Genomic DNA, 17,767 nt, shown 5'->3' on the forward strand with positions numbered 1-17,767 from the left:
TGAATGCCGTCTTCCATTCATCACCAATTGCCATGTGGATTTGGTGGTAGCCACTACGCAAATCGACTTTAGAGAAAATCGTGGCACCACTCAACTCATCAAGCATGTCATCTAAACGCGGAATGGGATGGCGGTAACGAACGGTAATGGCATTGATGGGGCGGCAATCCATACAAATTCGTTGCGTCTCATCCGGTTTAGGAACAAGAATCACCGGAACGGCACAAGGGCTAAGGCTTTCTCGCACGTACACTTTAGCGAGGAGATCTTGTATTTGGTGTTGAATCTCCTTTGTGTCTTCGGGGTTGGTGCGGTAGGCGGCACGGTTTGGGAGCGGAGCGCCGGGAATGAGGTCGATGCGGTGCTCTATGCCTCGAAGCGGTGGAAGTCCATGGGGCAGCTCGTCGTGGAAGACGTCTTGAAACTCCTTCAAAAGAGACAACACAGACGAAGGAATGTTGGTTATGTCGTTAGTATCCGATGACGGTCCCTTGCAAATAAGCACATAGTGCAAGGTGGTGGATGGGTTTTCTTGCACTTCTCTCCACTCGCTTTTGGTGGCTAGGAGGACGGTCTTTCGCTCACTCATGTATGGTTTGTGGCGCTCACTCTCCTTTTGGTGGGTCGCTCCCTCTCCTCTCAACTCACTATGGTGGGAGTGTTGTTGTGCCCTCGCTAAAGCCTTCGCATTGTCCGCGATGATTTGGCTAGGAGTCATTGGGCGAAGCTCAAACTTCTTATCCTTGACCGTGAAGGTGTATGCATTGGAGTATCCATCATGTATAACCTTCTTGTCAAATTGCCATGGGCGGCCAAGCAACATGTGGCACACCGTCATGGGCACCACGTCACACTCAATAGTATCTTCATAGGGGCCAATCTTGAAGTTGACGGTGACGGTGTGTTGTATCTTGACGTTACCCTTGTCACTTAACCATTGGACATGGTAAGGATGAGGATGCTTGCGAAGCGTGAGGTTGAGCTTCTCACACAACTCGGTGCTTGCTAAGTTGTGGCAACTTCCTCCGTCGATGGTGACCTTGATTGACTTGCCACCAATACCGGAACGGGTTTGGAAGATGTTGCAACGTTGATCTTCCATAGCTTGAGGTTGAGTTGTTAGCACCCTTGTGACCACAAGTGAAGGGCTTGGGTCATGCATGCATAAGAGAGGGTCTTCTCCACTTTCTTCATCATAATCTCCTTCATTGGCGACGGCGGCTTGTACAAGCGCTTCATATTCGCCTTCACTTAGCATCTCTATGTCGCCATTCTCCATAGTGATCATGACCTTGGTGTTCTTGCACTCAAAGGATTTGTGGCCTTGTGCGCCACACTTGAAACAAGTGACATTGGAGGGTCCCGTAGAGGCCTTTGAGGAGGCGGTGGAGGACACCGTTTGCTTCATGCGACTTTGGATAGTCGGTTGCTTGGATGGTGTAGCGGATACGGCGGGCTTGACACTTGTTGTAGGAGTTGATGTAGCGAGCTTGGAGGTGAAGTATGACTTGGACTTGAAGTACTTGATGTCCTCAATCACTTGGCGCTCGGCTTTGGAGGCTTGGTGAACCAACTCAACCATGTTGGAGTATTGTTGGAACTCCACAATTCTCTTGATGGGGTAGTTGAGTCCATTGAAGAATCTAGCGATGGTTTGGTTCTCGGACTCTTGGATGTTGGCTCGCATCATATTTAACTCCATCTCCTTATAGAACTCCTCAACGGTCTTGGTGCCTTGCTTCAATTTTTGGAGTTTGTTGAAGAGGTCGGTCATGTAGTGTGTTGGGACAAAGCGAGCTTGCATCTCTTCCTTCATCTCTTCCCAAGTGTCAATTGGAGGTTCACCCTTTTCTTCCCTTAGAGTGAGTACTTGCTCCCACCAAGTGTTGGCGTAATCTTCCAATTCAAGCGATGCTATGGCCACTTTCTTGGCACCGGAGTAGTTGTGGATGCGGAAGATCTTGTCAACCTTGAGTGCCCATGAGAGGTAGGCCTCGACATCGTCTTCACCCTTGAACTTGGGCATGTTGAACTTGAGCTAGCCGAACATGTTCTCTTCATCTTCCAAATTCCTTCGGCGAGGACGGGTGCCTTCATCTCTTGCGGCTTGAGGTGGTAGAGGAGGTCTTCCACGGCCAACCATAGCATTGGGTTGGTGTTGAAGTTGAACACTAGCTTCACTTGGTTCACGATGTTGTTGTTGTTGAGGTTGTGGACGACGTCCAAGGATGGCCCTCTCATCTTGATCATGTTGCGGTTCTCCTCGTCCCCGTTGGTCATGACGAGGGTGATTTCGGAGATCACGCCTCGGTGGATCTTGATGACCTTGGTCTTGAGCATCAACATGTGCTTCACGATGAGGTGCCGGTTCCATGTTGTGGATGACGTTGTCGTGGGGTTGGTCGTCACGCCCATGGTGGGCATGGCGAGCCGCTTGATGACGATCTTGGTGTAGAACTTGTTCTTGCGGAGGATGTTCATGGGGACGAGCATGGCGATGGAATTCTCCTCGCCTTGAGTTGGAGCGAGAGTCTTCTTGACGAGCATGCGGGCGATGAGGTCGATGATGATCTCCATGCCTTGAGTTGGAGCTTGAGGACGTATGGCGATCATGAGAGTAGTAATCTTGTGATGAGCTTGATGATGATGAGGAAGTAGAGCGATGTCGATGTCGGCGGCCCAAGTTGTTGATGGCGCGCTCGAGACTATCCATGCGCCGCTCCATGTTTGCATCATTGGCCACCACTTGGCCATGCAAGTTGTCCGTAGCTTCACGAAGTAGAGAGATATCTTGATTCACAACGGAGAAGTTGTGGGCCACTTCTTCATATTGCTCGTCGATGCGTGTCTCAAACAATGTAAGTTGCTCCTTGAACTCTTGGCGTTGTGCCCATAGATTGTGTTGGGTAGCCAACCTCTCGGTGTTGCGTAGGACTTCATCCTCCTTAGCTTCGTCTTCGTGCCTATCCATGATAGCAAGACAAGAACTATGTTGTGTATGTTAGTGGAAGAAAACTACCTCGCACTCTTACCTTGGTGTGATAGTATTGAGGCGATCAAACGAACCGAGAGCAAAACCAATTGTATCGGGTACACACGCAAAGCCACATGCAAAAGCTAGCAAATATGGTGTTAGGTGAGTATGGTGGAAAGCCAAAAGAGGAAATCCAAAATTAAGTATGTTGTTAAAAGTGGGTAAGGTCCAAAAATCAAGTGTCAAAGTGGAGATCACTATGAACACGGAAAAGTTGTGGAACGCACACACGGGATAAACGGGGTTAGTGCGACCAAGGAATGAACGGAAAAACAAAAACCTATATGCAAGGTGGTGCTCGGTGTCACACTAACACAAGAAGAGATCAAAGCTTGGTTGCAATTGGAGAGACAACAAGATTCACACGCGGCCTCTCTTCTCTTCTCTCTCTTTTGCTTAAAAGCTTTTTACTCTTTTGTATACGGTGGCACTTGCACTCTTTTGTATGTATGGTGCTACTTGCACTCTTTTTGTATTTTTATTTCTTTTTTTCGCACTATGTTAGCGTTAGCCTCGCTTTTACTCTTTTGCCACACGAGTTCTTGCTTATAAGCTTGACTCCACACTACACACACACACCTCACAATCGGGGCCACGTGCAATGTCTCGCAACACTTGATAAGCAATGCTCGATAGGATAGATCGCAAAAGGAAGAGGGGATACAAGGGAAATGCAAGTTATACCTAAGATATATAGGCGGTGATGAACACACAACTTGCGATGATGGTGGTGGTGGTGGTGGTCGGCGGTGGTGTTAGCAGTGGTACCCGGTCCAGAGGCCGGTCTGGTCGGGCCTGGGGCCAGCTTCTCCGGTTTGGCGGCCGGTCGGCCGGTTGCTGGGCCGGCTGGTCCGGTCTGGGGGCCGGTCAACCGGTTGCTCGTGTTTCTCTCTCCTGTTCTTCCCCAAACCAAAGCCAAAAGATCAAATCGAAGGGAAACGAAGGAATTGGAGGCTAAAAGGTGGGGGAAATAGTAGATCTACACTAACAACACCAAATCCACGGATCAAAACCACTAAAAACTCAACAAAATCGTAGATCCATCCAAAGGCAATCTAGGGCTATTTTTTGGTTTTTTGAAAAATTTTCTAGAGACGAAATTGGGTGGGTGGGAGGTCAAAATCGCGGTAACCAAGAGCTGCTGATGCCATATGATGAGGTCTAAGACCTAGTTTGTGGCCCGATCTCGCGATTGACCCAAATCCAAAAGGGGAAAAGAGGGAGAGGAGGAAGAACGCGAATAACACGAAGAACGAACACACGCACGCCAACCCGATACAATCGAATTCTTACTCTCGTGGCTCGATGGACCACGCCAATAGAATCAACCGGAAGAGACGCGAGGTAGAATTCCGGATGAGAGATCGGGGTTGGAGACGAAGACCGGTGAGGGAGAGAGAGTGGAGCACACTAGAATCTCACTCACAAATATTCAAATCCTCAACAAGAGTAGCCTTGATTACAAAGGGGATCTAACCCTAGGGAGACAAAGCTCAAAAGTAGTTTTAAGCTCAGATTATGCCTAAGGAGTAAAAGGGGGCGTCCTGGGTCCTTATATAGGCCTACAAGGCGACACATGGCGAAAAGGTACGAAGTATGCGACTTAAGCAGTTTTGACAAGGCAATTCGACGAATCCGGTCAGGAGCCCGGTCAGACCGGCCCTGGGACCGGGGCGTCCAGTCCAGACCGGGTCCTAGACCGGAGGGCGACCGGAGAGGGGTCCCGGCGACGCAGTAACGTGCCCGGTTGCAGTCAGCGAAAAACCCGGTTTGGACCGGGGCGCCCGGTCATGGATCCGGTCAGACCGGGTCCTGGACCGGCTGGCTCCTTCCCTTCCTTGGCGCGCTTCGGATGACGTCGGGTCCAGCTCCACGTGCATCTTCTCGTCCAGCTGCTCCTCTCCTCCTCTTGACCATGGTGTGTCCTCCTCTCCGGGGTCTTGATGCACCTTGTACCTAATAACACAAAGCGTGTCGGCATGAGGTAGCAATCCATCCAATGGGGTACCGAGATCGAGGGTAGCGAGGAGCGAGTTCACCTTATCATGTAGCGCTTTAACTCGAGCCCGTGTCATTGGTCCACTTGGGGGACTTGTTGGTCTTGGTGAGGAGGTGTCCAAAGGCCACCCCGCATCAAAAAGGTTTCAAACATCGCTATGGGATAGACTATGAGGATACTTTCAGTCCTGTTGTCAAAATTGCTACTGTTCATCTTGTTCTGGCAGTTTCAGTTTCCAGGGGATGGAGTTTGCGACAGTTAGATGTCAAGAATGCGTTTCTTCATGGTATTCTGGAAGAGGAGGTCTACATGAGACAACCACTAGGGTATGAAGATAAGGGAAAACCTAATCATATTTGCAAGCTTGACAAGGCGCTCTATGGCCTGAAACAGGCACCTCGAGCATGGTACTCTCGGTTGAGTGATAAACTCATTAATATTAGTTTTGTTGCTTCCAAGGCTGACATGTCATTTTATATATCGGAAGTTCAGCACCACAATTTTTATGCTCATCTATGTTGATGACATTATTGTTGCTAGCTCCTCTCAAGCTGCAACTGATGCTCTTCTGAAGGATTTAAGTCAAGAGTTTGCACTCAAGGATCTTGGTGATCTTAGTTACTTCTTGGGCATTGAGGTACAGAAGGTTGACAATGGACTAGTGCTAAGTCAGTCAAAATATGCACATGACATTCTTACACGGTTGGTATGGAACATTGTACAAGCACGCCGACACCTCTTTCTTCCTCTGAAAATATTGTTGCTCAAGGTGATTTGCTAGGTCCTGAAGATAGCACCAAGTATAGAAGTGTTGTAGGTGCGCTACAATACCTTACACTCACCAGACCAGATTTGTCCTATGCAGTCAATAAAATATGTCAGTATCTGCATGCTTCTACTACTATGCATTAGACTGCTGCAAAGCGTATTCTGCGATATGTCAAACATACTATGACAGTTGGGCTCACATTCATGAAGTCTAACTCTACTCTGGTTAGTGCCTTCTCTGACACAGATTGGGCAGGATGTGTTGATGATCATCGGTCCACAGGAGGATTTGCAGTATTCTTTGGACCAAATCCGATTTCTTGGAGTGCTAAAAAGCAGGCTAGAGTTTCTAGGTCAAGCACTGAAGCTGAGTATAAATCTATTGCCAATGCAACAGCTGAGGTAATATGGTTGCAATCCTTACTAGCTGAACTAGGAGTACGGTTGACACAAGTTCCTTGTTTGTGGTGTGACAATCTTTTGCCACGTACTTGTCAGCAAATCCTGTGTTTCATGCTACATCAAAACACATAGAGATTGATTTTCACTTTATTCGAGAACGAGTGATGAAAAAGCAATTGGAGATTCTGTTCATTCCTTCGAAAGATCAAGTTGCTGATGAGTTTACAAAACCGCTTCCGTATCGAGAGTTTGAGGATTTCAAGCATAATCTCAACTTATCGAAGTTGTGATTAAGGGAGGGTGTTAGAGTTTATCTACCTGTACACGTTTTGTATTCAGAGTATACACATGTACGGCTGGTGACCCATAGCACCATACTATAAATACAACAATGAGAGGCTCGGGATTGTATCCGAGTAGAATCAAACATACCCTGTTTCCTAAATTTAACAAGATGAACGCCGACCAACCACGCTTTTTGCTGCGTCGCTGTATCGTGCTGCTCCGCGTCCTTGGCATGTTAAAGGACTTTGGAGACAGACCTTACGGTACTGCAGGGCCGCACGAAATTGACTCGCACATCCACAATGGGACGGTCCTGTACTCGTGGCCGCCGATGCCAAGAATGGCATCCATGGAAAAAGTATGGAAGTTTGGAACATCATGCGTACATCCCCTGCATCTCGCACAGCCAGCATGCGTCGCGAGCTGCGGGAAGCGTCTCCACCATCCCCTGCATCTCGCGCGGACAGCGCCGATCCCATCACCTGCACCCCGCAGCCGGCAGCGCCTCCCCATTAGCCATCGGGGACCCCATCACCTGCATGGCTGCAACCCATGCATCTTGGTGGCGGCCCGGCCCATGCGATCTAGCAGCCTTGGGACGAGTATCTCTTAGCGGCGGCTTCAATCTCGGCATCACATATTAAATGATCCGCATCAAGCCCCAAGAGGACGTCTACATCTCCTTCCTCATAGCTTATATCGACGTTGGTGAGGTCGCCGCCGTTCACGCCAACATCACTGTCAGACGCGCGTGTCCGGCCTCCCTCAGCCGCTAGCCTACTGGCTGCTGCTTTCCTACACGAGCCATGGCGACTCAATGATCGCCAGCAAGGTGTTTGACGCTATACCTGTCAAGAATGGCATCACATGGGTGACCATGGTGTCGCCCTAATCCGATCATGCTAGTTTCCATGCGAAAGCAGTAAAACTTTTCACCTGCATATGTCATAAATGACAGGGACTCGCTGGTGGTCTACTCAGCCATGCCACTGTGGCAGTGCTGCGGGCATATACTCAGCTGAGCAAACTAAGGAGGCTCGGCTGCGAAAACCAATACAACCTAGACTATCTTCATGGTAGCTTACCACCGAAAAGGCTTACTGGATGAGGGCATGAGGCCATCTACATCTTAAGGGACATGGTGCCATCAGAAGTCGCCAGGCCCAGGAGCAGCTCCTCCCTCTCAACCATTTTTGCAGTATATGCAGAATTAGAGAACCACACTTGCCATCAAGCACATTCGTTCATGGTTAGATAATCAGGCATTTATATTTGCTATTATTTTATTGTTGCGGCAATTTAATGTAATAGATTAAGTTATTTTTCTTCTTAGGTTGATTAATTTGGTATTTGCACTTTTACATTAAAATTCAATATTACCTAGCACCACATGCTCTTTTACTTTGAAGAAACTTGAATAAAAGAAAAAGAGGTATATGAATATATGGCAGTAGAATGGGAGCTGAGATAATACACGTGACCTCGGCAAATCCTATGATAATCTTAAGGAAAATGTATACCTCCAAACCCACTATTACTCCATAAAATCAATGATATTTTGAATTTATCCATATTTTAATGTATGTACATACTAAACAATATCTAGATACGTTTAAATCTTAGATAAATCTAAGATATCCTTTTATGAATGTAGGGATTATATTTTTCAAATTGGTGTCATGATTTTCACTAACACATTGATCTCGGTAAGTTTATGCTATTTTTTTCAATTAAATTTGATATGTCACCGTAGCAAAGCACGGGCCTTGTTAGTAGTGGTAAGATACGGATGGATGTTCTATTCCTTCCTCGAGCTGCAGCTAGCAAATCTGTAACTGCTGATCGGTGATAGGGTTTTATTCCATCCGGATTATTCGATATATAGCACGACATGCATGCTATATATAGGGGACAGCAGCTCTAATAAAACTGAAACTGGACGTGGTGTGCAACCTTGGATCCGTAGTCTCAGACGTCGATCGTCTTGCTCGGCCATCATTCACTGGATGGAGCACGCGTTGGGGTTCTCGTCGCTGAAGGTGTCCGGCGCGTCGTTGATCATGTAGTGAGGCCCCCGGGGGTGGCCGACGTAGTTGATGTAGTTGTCGTAGAGGTTGGCGGTGCTGTTGGCGCTGCCGCCGTACTGGTCGTAGTTGCTACCGCTGCCGCTGCCGCCGTACTGGTCGTAGTAGCCGTCGCCGCCATACTGGTCGTAGTAGCCGTAGCCGCTCTGTCTCTGAGGTGGGGGTGGCGGCGGGTAGTTCGGAGGAGACGTCGGCGGCCTGTAGCGAGGAGGAGGCGTCGGCGTTGCCGGAGTAGGTGGAGGAGGCGAGGGCGCCCTGCGCGACGGTGCCGGCCGAGTAGGTGGAGGAGGCGAGGGCGCCCTCCGCGACGGTGGCGGCCGAGTAGGTGGAGTAGGCGAGGGCGCCGTGCGCGACGATGCCGGCGGATCGATCACGCGGTGGGAGAGGATGCTGACGGACCTCCTCAGCTTTGTCTCGAGCCGCGTCTTGAGCTCCTGCGCGCTCGCCGTGCCCAGGACCCACACCTTCTGCTCCGAGCTCGACCACCAGACGTCCTTCACCCCTGCAACCAAAGATATCATCAGAACTCATGAATTGAAGCATACGTACGTGTAATACAGTATATGGAATCGGATGCATGCATAGTTACCAGCTACTTTCTTGAGGGCCTTGGAGATATTGTTCTCACAGCCGTAGCAGTCCATCTGGAGTTCCACCGTCGGCATTGTCATGCTGCAGGATCTCGCAACCCTACTCACGATTCTCTGGTCAATTCGAAGTCGTAGGTGCTATTCCCCTAGTTACATGCGCTGTTTATATAGGATATTAGAGGGGAGAAAATAAGTAGGGGCGATCGGCGAATGACGGAATGTATCGCTAATCCCTGGATTAGCTCGCTCGTCAATTATGTTTCATAATTACGTTCGCCTTCCATGGAGCATCCGGTGCACCGTAGATTCAGATTTACTTTTTTTTTTGGACGTGGCTAGCCAACATCTGGTGCTGGTTAGTCCGGCCCAACATCTGAGTGCTGGTTGATCCGGCCCAGCATTCGAGTGCTGGATGGTTCGAACCAGCATCCGAGTGCTAGTTTGTTCGGGCCAGCATCCGAGTGCTACTTTTGCATGGCCTAACATCCGATTTCGTTTCTCTTCCGATCAATCGTCCAATACACGCACAGACAAACAGAAAAAGAAAGTTAAAAAGATGGGGAAAAGGAAAAAGGACCAATGCTATATCTGTACCACCCTCCAACGGCTGTACAGGACCAAACCCACCATACCAACTCGCCTCCTTCCTCTCCAAGAACTCATCTCCTTCCCTATCTCCTTCTTCCTCCTCCAGATCTCCTACGGAACTCCCATGAATCCAAAATAGTTCATAGGAATTGCACATCAGCAAAAACATCTACTTCTCCCTCCAGCAGAAGGTAATCCCTATTCTCCTCCCTATCTATCTTCAGCAGCATGAACACATTTGTTTGGTTGGTCCGAACCAACCAGATATGTGCCAACACCTCTCCTCCAAGATCTCCAGAGAAAAAAATTCTTTTTTATGATGAACAGCTGCAGATACATGGCTAACAAAATCAAATTTGGTTTCTTTTTTTCTACAAATCCGTGTTGTTCTCTTCTGTACAAAAAGACCTAGCTTTTCATGAACATGTGCACAGATATGGCTTGGAAAACAAAATCAACATACAAATTTGGTTTCTTTTTTTTTCTACCTACAAATCTGTGTGGTTCTCTTCCGTATAAAAGATCTGGATTTTCATGAACATCTGTAGAGATATGGCTTGGAAAACAAAATCAACATACAAAACTTGGTTTCTGTTCTACCTATAAATCTGTGGTCTTTTCATGAGCACTTGCAGAGATATGTCTATGAAAAATATGCAAAGTTTGATTTCTGTTCTACGTACAACTTTTTGTAAAATCATACTACCCCTGATTCCAAAAACAAATCTCAGGAGGACAAGATAAGCACATGGATCTGTAATAAAATCATACTACATGCAAATCTAGTCTATTTTTCAACAGCATGAACACAAAAGCACATGGATCTGTAACAAAAAAGATATGAATTCAAGAGGAGACGAACCTAGTTTACTTTTCCATAATATGTATAGGCTGATTTTCAAACTACAATGCACCATGCTGGGATACTTTTTACCCCAAACTAGGTTGATCAAAAAATAGATGAATACTATCACAAGTAGTGGAAGAGAGAAAGCATACTTGTGGCACATATATAACCATAGTTTTCATTTGCATAGTAACATCATAGTAAAAACAAGAAGGCATCATAGTAGATAGTATGGTTTGCAGGAAATAGAAGGACAAAGTTTGGCAAACACCAGATCATGGTCAGGAAATATAAAAATGCAAACTACTAGTGGCGATTCGGAAACAACAGTCCACAAAAACCAACTATATGTGTTCTTGTTTTATCCGAAACATATAGGCGTAGCGATTGAGTTGCAGAATGATTTCCTTTCTGGCCTTGATATTCTGATGCCTCTTTTTGACTACTTGATCTTTTTGATTAAAACTTCCATAGTTAAAATGCAAATGAATTTTCCAGTTCAAAAAATGCACAAAATAAAAAAGGTAACTTAAAAATGAAATCAGTATGTTTAGGTAGTTGCAGGTCTTGTTCTTAAGCTGCTGCTTATTTGAAACATGATAGGCCCCCTAATATGAGAAAACAAACATGCTAGGTTTGAAGTAGTTGTTCATTTAGTCGGCTTGGTACATGCTTTATTTATGAATCAGTGCACCAAAAACAAAAAAGTAACGAGGATTTATTTTTCATGTTAACAGATGTCAGGATTCGATCTGAATGCCAGTTCAACAGAAGATGATGACATTGACATGGATCCTCCTTTTTGCACTCAAGCTCCACCAGCGGAGATGGTTGAAGAATCTCCAGACCCGATAGGCAGCGAGGAGGAAGTTGGTGGTGGTTTAAATGACCACATTAGTAGAGGCCCGTATAACAATTCAGCTTCACACAATGTTGGGAACAACAGCATTCCGACTACTACAATGCCTACAGAATCTACCACTTATCCATATTTCGAAGATGGTGGAGATGACAGAGCTGGCATGCATGAAGAAGTACTTTCCACCCCCACAGAACCATTTCTTGGTATGCGGTTTGATACTGTCGAAGCATCAAGAGTACATTATAATGCTTATGCAACGAAACTGGGTTTCTCAGTGAAGTCTCACACATCCCAAAGGAACAGACATACAAACATACTCGAGAAGCAGCAGTTTGTATGTAACAAATTCCGCAAACCTAAAACAGAGGAAGAGTTCCAGAGAGAAAGGATGAACATTATTGAAGAAGTGAGCCCAGTTCAGATGGATGAAGAAAATTCAGAAGAAGGACATGATGAAGATGATGAAGCTGAACCATCAAAACAAAGTTCTAGTAGATTAGCGGTTAAGCGCAAGAGGGAAACTATCAAGCAGACGAATTGTCGTGCTAGAATGTTTGTGAAGCTAATAAACAACAAGTGGGAGGTGACCTATTTTATTGCAGAGCATAACCACCCCATGGTTGATAAGCCATCCCTGGAAAAATACTTGAGATCACATAGGGGTATTCCACCTGATGAGAGAGAGTTCCTAAGATGCCTACACAATTGCAATTTGCAAACAGGTTTGATCATAACCAAACCATTTTCTTTTCCATTATTCATGTTCCTAAAAGTGGTCAGCATTTTGGAAGAAGTGTTTTGCAGCAGTAGAAATGCACCTTAAGGGATTTGTTGGGGAAGCAAATTTGTTAGTATAAAATTGCTACTTAAGGATGTTTGATGAAGCAAAAAGCTATGTATGGTAATGAAAACCAAGTTGCATATTTTTTGTGTGGAAAAGCCAAATTGAAAAATCAAAATGCATTTGTTCCAGAAAACAACTTTGGATAATATATCAGTTTGCAACAAACCTTAACCAGTAGACAATCAAGTTGGTTTTATTATTCGTTGTTTTCCCCATTGGATGGTTTTATTGTTTGTCGATTTTTTTAGAGAACACAAGTATGGTTTGTTTTCCTAGGCAACTTAAGCATGTTGATGAATCAAGTTAGGAAATGCAACTCAAATTAGTGTGCAACTTAATGTTTAGAAGTGGTCAATGTATTTAAGAAGTGTGTGCAGTAGTAGGATGCAACTTAGTTATCATTTTGGGAAACCAACTTGGTTACTATGAGTTTGCTACTTAAGCATGTTCATGAAGCAAGTTAGGAAATGCAACTCAAATTAGTGTGCAACTTAATGTTCACAAGTGGTCAATGTATTAAAAAGTGTGTGCAGTAGTAGGATGTAACTTAGTTATCTTTTTGGGGAACCAACTTGGTTACTATGAGTTTGCTACGTAAGCATGGTGATGAAGCAAAGTTAGGTATAGTAGATAAAAATGAAGCAAGTTAGCCTGCATTGGGAAACCACCTTGGATAATATGAGTTTGCAACATACCTTACCAGTGGTTGCAAAATGTCTGCCTTCCATTTATGAACCTTTTTTTGAAAAAGTGACCTGAAAAAATAAGAGTGTAAAATTAGTTGCATGGAAGATGGAGAAAAAGTATGTATTGCCTATAATGTATGTATTGCCTATAACACAAGAGTAGATTCCTTTTGCTATTAAGAAAGGTTTGTAACATGTATCATAGGTTAAGTGACGTTGTGCTCGATTTTTCATTTGCAAAAAATGGCAGGACGCATGATGGAGATTATGTCTGAATTTTATGGTGAATATGCTTTTGTCCCATATGGCCCTAAAATGATATCAAACTTGAGGTCAGAATTCAGGAGTGAGAACAAGGAATACGACATAAGCGAGACACTTGACTATTTCAAGGAGTTAAAGCAGAAAGACCCAGATTTCTTCTATGATTTCTCGTTAGATGATGAGAGTAGAGTTGGACACATATTCTGGGTCGACAGTGTTGCGAGGAAAGCTTATGAAGAATCCTATCATGATTGTGTGTCTTTTGACACAACTTTCTTGACAAATCGCTTCAGCATGCCTTTTGCCCCCTTCGTCGGGATAAATAGACATGGACAGTCATTCATGCTGGGTTATGGTTTGCTTTGAGATGAAAAACAAGAAAGTTTTGAGTGGCTTTTCCGCACTTTCCTTAAAGCAATGCATGGCAGGCAGCCGTCGAACATAATCACAGATCAGGACTGGGCTATGAGGTATGCGATAGAAGCTATTTTCCAAGAAACCTAGCATCGAAACTGTCGCTGGCATATAATGAAGAAAGGTAATGAGAAACTTGGTTCTTTCATAGGAAGGCTTCTAGGTTTGGCTGAGGAATTCAAATCATGTGTTGATCAGAGTTGGACTGTAGAAGAGTTTGAAGCCCGTTGGCAAGAAATGGTTCTGAAGTGGGAATTGTCAGAGAATGAAACATTTGCTTGGTTAAAGAAAAATGCCCACACGTGGGTTCCATGTTACTTCAAGGATCGCTTCTTCCCCTTCTTGCAGTCAACTCAGAGAAGTGAGGGGTTCAACGATGTGCTGAAGCGGTATATTCATCCTCACAACTCAATTAAGCATTTTGTGCAGCAATACGAGAAAATTCAGTGGAAAATTTTAGGCGTTGAGGAGAACAATGACTACAAGACAGAACATCTTGAGCTAGTACCACAAACCACTTTCCCGATTGAGAAGCATATGCTTTCAGTTTATACAAGGGATATCTACCACAGATTCAAAGTCAAGTTTGAACTCATTGGTAGGTACAATGTGCAGGTTCTGGCCACAAACATGTACTACTTGGTTCCTAACAATGAGAGGTGCTATCCATACGGGGAAAGAAGCTACATGGTAAATGCAAGTGGTGAAAACAACTACAACTGTGATTGCTGCAAGTTTCAACGCGACGGGTTGCTTTGTTGTCACGTGTTAAAGGTGTTCACACACATAGGCATTGATAGGATACCAGAGAGGTACATCACCAGGAGGTGGACTCAACTTGCAGTTCAAAGTGTCACATTGCCTACTGGTCCTGTGTTGGATGAGTTGATGCCGGAACAGTCGCGACAAAAGTTGCGTTTTGCAAATTTATGTTCATCATTTGTGCAAGTTGCTAAACTGGGCAGTGAAACTGCACAAGCATCAGCTATTGCTCGCAGACACATTAGGGAGATGAAGGCTGAGTTTGTGCAATTGAAGAAAGTACGAAGGAAAAAGGCTAAAAGCAATACATCTACAAACGCAACACAGCCAACCATACCTACTTTTGCGCAGCAGCATACATCAGATCCTAATGCCCCGCAACGTACACCTAGAGCTAATGCACATCAGCATACAGTTGGTCGTAATGCCCCGCAACCTACACCTAGAGCTAATGCACATCAGCAAACAGCAGGTCCTAGTGCACCGCAACCTACACCTAGAGCTAATGCACATCAGCAAACAGCAGGTCCTAGTGCATCGCAACCTACATCAAGTTCTAATGCATAGGAGGATACATCGGTTCCTCATGCCCAACATCAACCAGCAGCTCCTAATGTGAAGCGTGCAACACCTTCTGCTCCTACTACTCATCAAGCAAGTTCTAATGCGCAGCAGGAGACATCGGTTCCTCCTGCCCAGCAGCAACCATCAGCTCCTAATGTGAAGCGTGCAGCACCTTCGGCTCCTACTACTCGTCAAGCAAGGAATGCAACGTCTTTGCCACAAACTAGTACCAGTAAACGAGCAAAAGCTACTGGTAGGAACTGGTTTGACACTTCAGCTCCTACGGGACAGCAGACACAACCAACGGAAACCAGCGAGCAAATCCCTATGGAACAAACATATGCATCGCCTCAAGGTGTCCATGTGGGTCCTTCTCCGAGTACAAAGTTCTCAGGAAAACAGGCAGAACATACCTCCTCTGTGCCACAATCTGCTGCCCCCCTTGCACCTCAGCATCGAGGGAGTGCGAACAAGAGAGCGTTAGTGCAAGGGACATCTTTGGAACAACCATCTGGTGGTGTGGTTGCGCCAAGAGATGAACCTTTCTTTATTCTCAATCCTCCCAGATCTAATACTAAAGGGCGTAAGAAAAGTCGAATTCCAGCATGTATTGAGTTGCAGCCAAAAAATTGAGTTTGTGCGGTGTGTGTGGTCAGCGTGGTCATAACACTGAGACGTGTACTGATGCGTTGGGCAATAAGGCCAGGCAGCCATGAAATCCAGAAAAAGTTTTGGAAAAAAAGATCTAGAGAAATGAAGTCATGATGTGTAGTCATGAATATATATTTGTATTCCTCTTTATTTATACAACATACTTTTTTGCTGCAGCAAATTACATGGATGTCTGTGGGGAAAACCAAAAAAGGTGTAGTGGTACAATGCTAGCTTTAACCAGCAACTATATCTCATTTCTTCTTCATTATAATTGCTTTCCATTTGACAGTATTCTTGACAAATGTAACCCATGTATGCGTCATCTTCTTCCTTATGTTTGGGATGTGAGAGGCTGAGTAGTTTGGTAAGTTCCTGCCATTCCAATGTTCTGCATTAAACAAGGTGCAAATGCCACACTCCGTGATGCAGTGTGTGTAAAAACCAAGTTAGTTTTGAATGGGGAAACAACTTGGACAAGTGGGGAACCCAATTTAGGTTGGATGGAGAAAACAACTTGAAAACGTGTGAAACCCAAGTTAGTTTGAATGGATAAACAACTTGCACATGTGTGGAACCCCATTTTAGTTTGAAAGTAAGAACAACTTGGACATGTGTGAAAACCCAAGTTAGTTTGAATGGATAAACAACTTGTACATGTGTAAAAAAAGCAAGTTATTTTGATATGGAGAAACAAATTTTGCTCATGTGTAAAAATCAAGTTAGTTTGAATGGAGAAACAATCTTAGTACATGTGTAAAACCCAAGTTAGTTTGAATGGATAAGCAACTTAGTAAGTTTGTGAAACCCCAAGTTAGTTTGTAGAAACAAACTTAGTACATTGTAGGAAACAAAAAACTCAGTACATCTGTACAACTTACTACATGTTTGAAAAAAACAAAGTTAGTATATATATATTTTGCTGAATTTGCGTAATACTGGTCCCTCAATGTATGAACAGCTGAGAATGTCCTCGACAGTTTGAGCTAATTTTCTATCAGACAAAGATCTAATGGAATCCAACACCTCAAATCTCCTATCTCTAATGTTGATGACGAATAACCAATAGTGGTTCACTGGTTCATCTGCGTCAAGTGCCAAGTTTTCAATTACTGGCAACATCACCTACATTTTATTATAGAGAAATAAAATTAGCATGCAGTTGTGTTGAATGTAAGTATGTGATTTAGCTAGTTAGTGCAATGTTACACAAAAAATCGAGACTGATCGAGACAGAACCAAGAGTTGAATACCCATGATTTTTGGATCAAGCTTTCGCCCCTGGAAATCATGGTTGTAGATTTTCAAAAAAGAAATCCAAACCTCTACTCATTGGTTGGAAACAAAAAAGGTGGTTCACTTTAACTTAAGCATGTTTTTGGAAAACCAAGTTTGTCGAGTCACTAATGCAACTTAAGCATCATTGCGATAAACACACAAAAATAGGAATTTTAAACTAGGAAATGAACAAGTATCCAACTTATGTTGGAGATATGCCCAAGAGGCAATAATAAAGTGGTTATTATAATATATCTTTGTGTTTATGATAAATGTTTGCATACCATGCTATAATTGTATTAACCGAAACATTGATACATGTGTGTTATGTAAAGAACAAGGAGTCCCTAGTAAGCCTCTTGTATAACTAGCTTGTTGATTAATAGATGATCATGGTTTCGTGATCATGAACATTGGATGTTATTAATAACAAGGTTATGTCATTAGATGAATGATATAATGGACACACACCCATATAAGCGTAGCATAAGATCATGTCATTAAGTTCAACTTTCTATAAGCTTCCGATACATAGTTACCAAGTCCTTCGACCATGAGATCATGTAAATCACTTATACCGAAAGGGTACTTTGATTACATCAAATGCCACTACGTAAATGGGTGGTTATAAAGATGGGATTAAGTATTCGGAAAGTGTGAGTTGAGGCATATGGATCAAGAGTGGGATTTGTCCATCCTGATGACAGATAGATATACTCTGGGCCCTCTCGGTGGAATGTCGCCTGATTAGCTTGCAAGCATGTGACTGGTTCACAAGAGATGATATGCCACGGTACGAGTAAAGAGTACTTGTCGGTGATGAGGTTGAACAAGGTATCATGATA

At 44.5% G+C, this 17,767-nt stretch overlaps 1 protein-coding gene across 1 annotated transcript; it reads left to right on the plus strand.

Moving 5' to 3' along the window:
- The first annotated feature begins 13,781 nt into the window (after positions 1–13,781).
- Positions 13,782–14,996, plus strand: LOC127332697 (protein FAR-RED IMPAIRED RESPONSE 1-like). The gene has a single exon (XM_051359023.1). The coding sequence runs from the start codon at positions 13,782–13,784 to the stop codon at positions 14,994–14,996; it is 1,215 nt and encodes a 404-aa protein (XP_051214983.1).
- Positions 14,997–17,767: the final 2,771 nt, after the last annotated feature.

The sequence above is a fragment of the Lolium perenne genome, chromosome 1 (assembly GCF_019359855.2).
Source record: "Lolium perenne isolate Kyuss_39 chromosome 1, Kyuss_2.0, whole genome shotgun sequence".
NCBI lineage: Eukaryota > Viridiplantae > Streptophyta > Magnoliopsida > Poales > Poaceae > Lolium > Lolium perenne.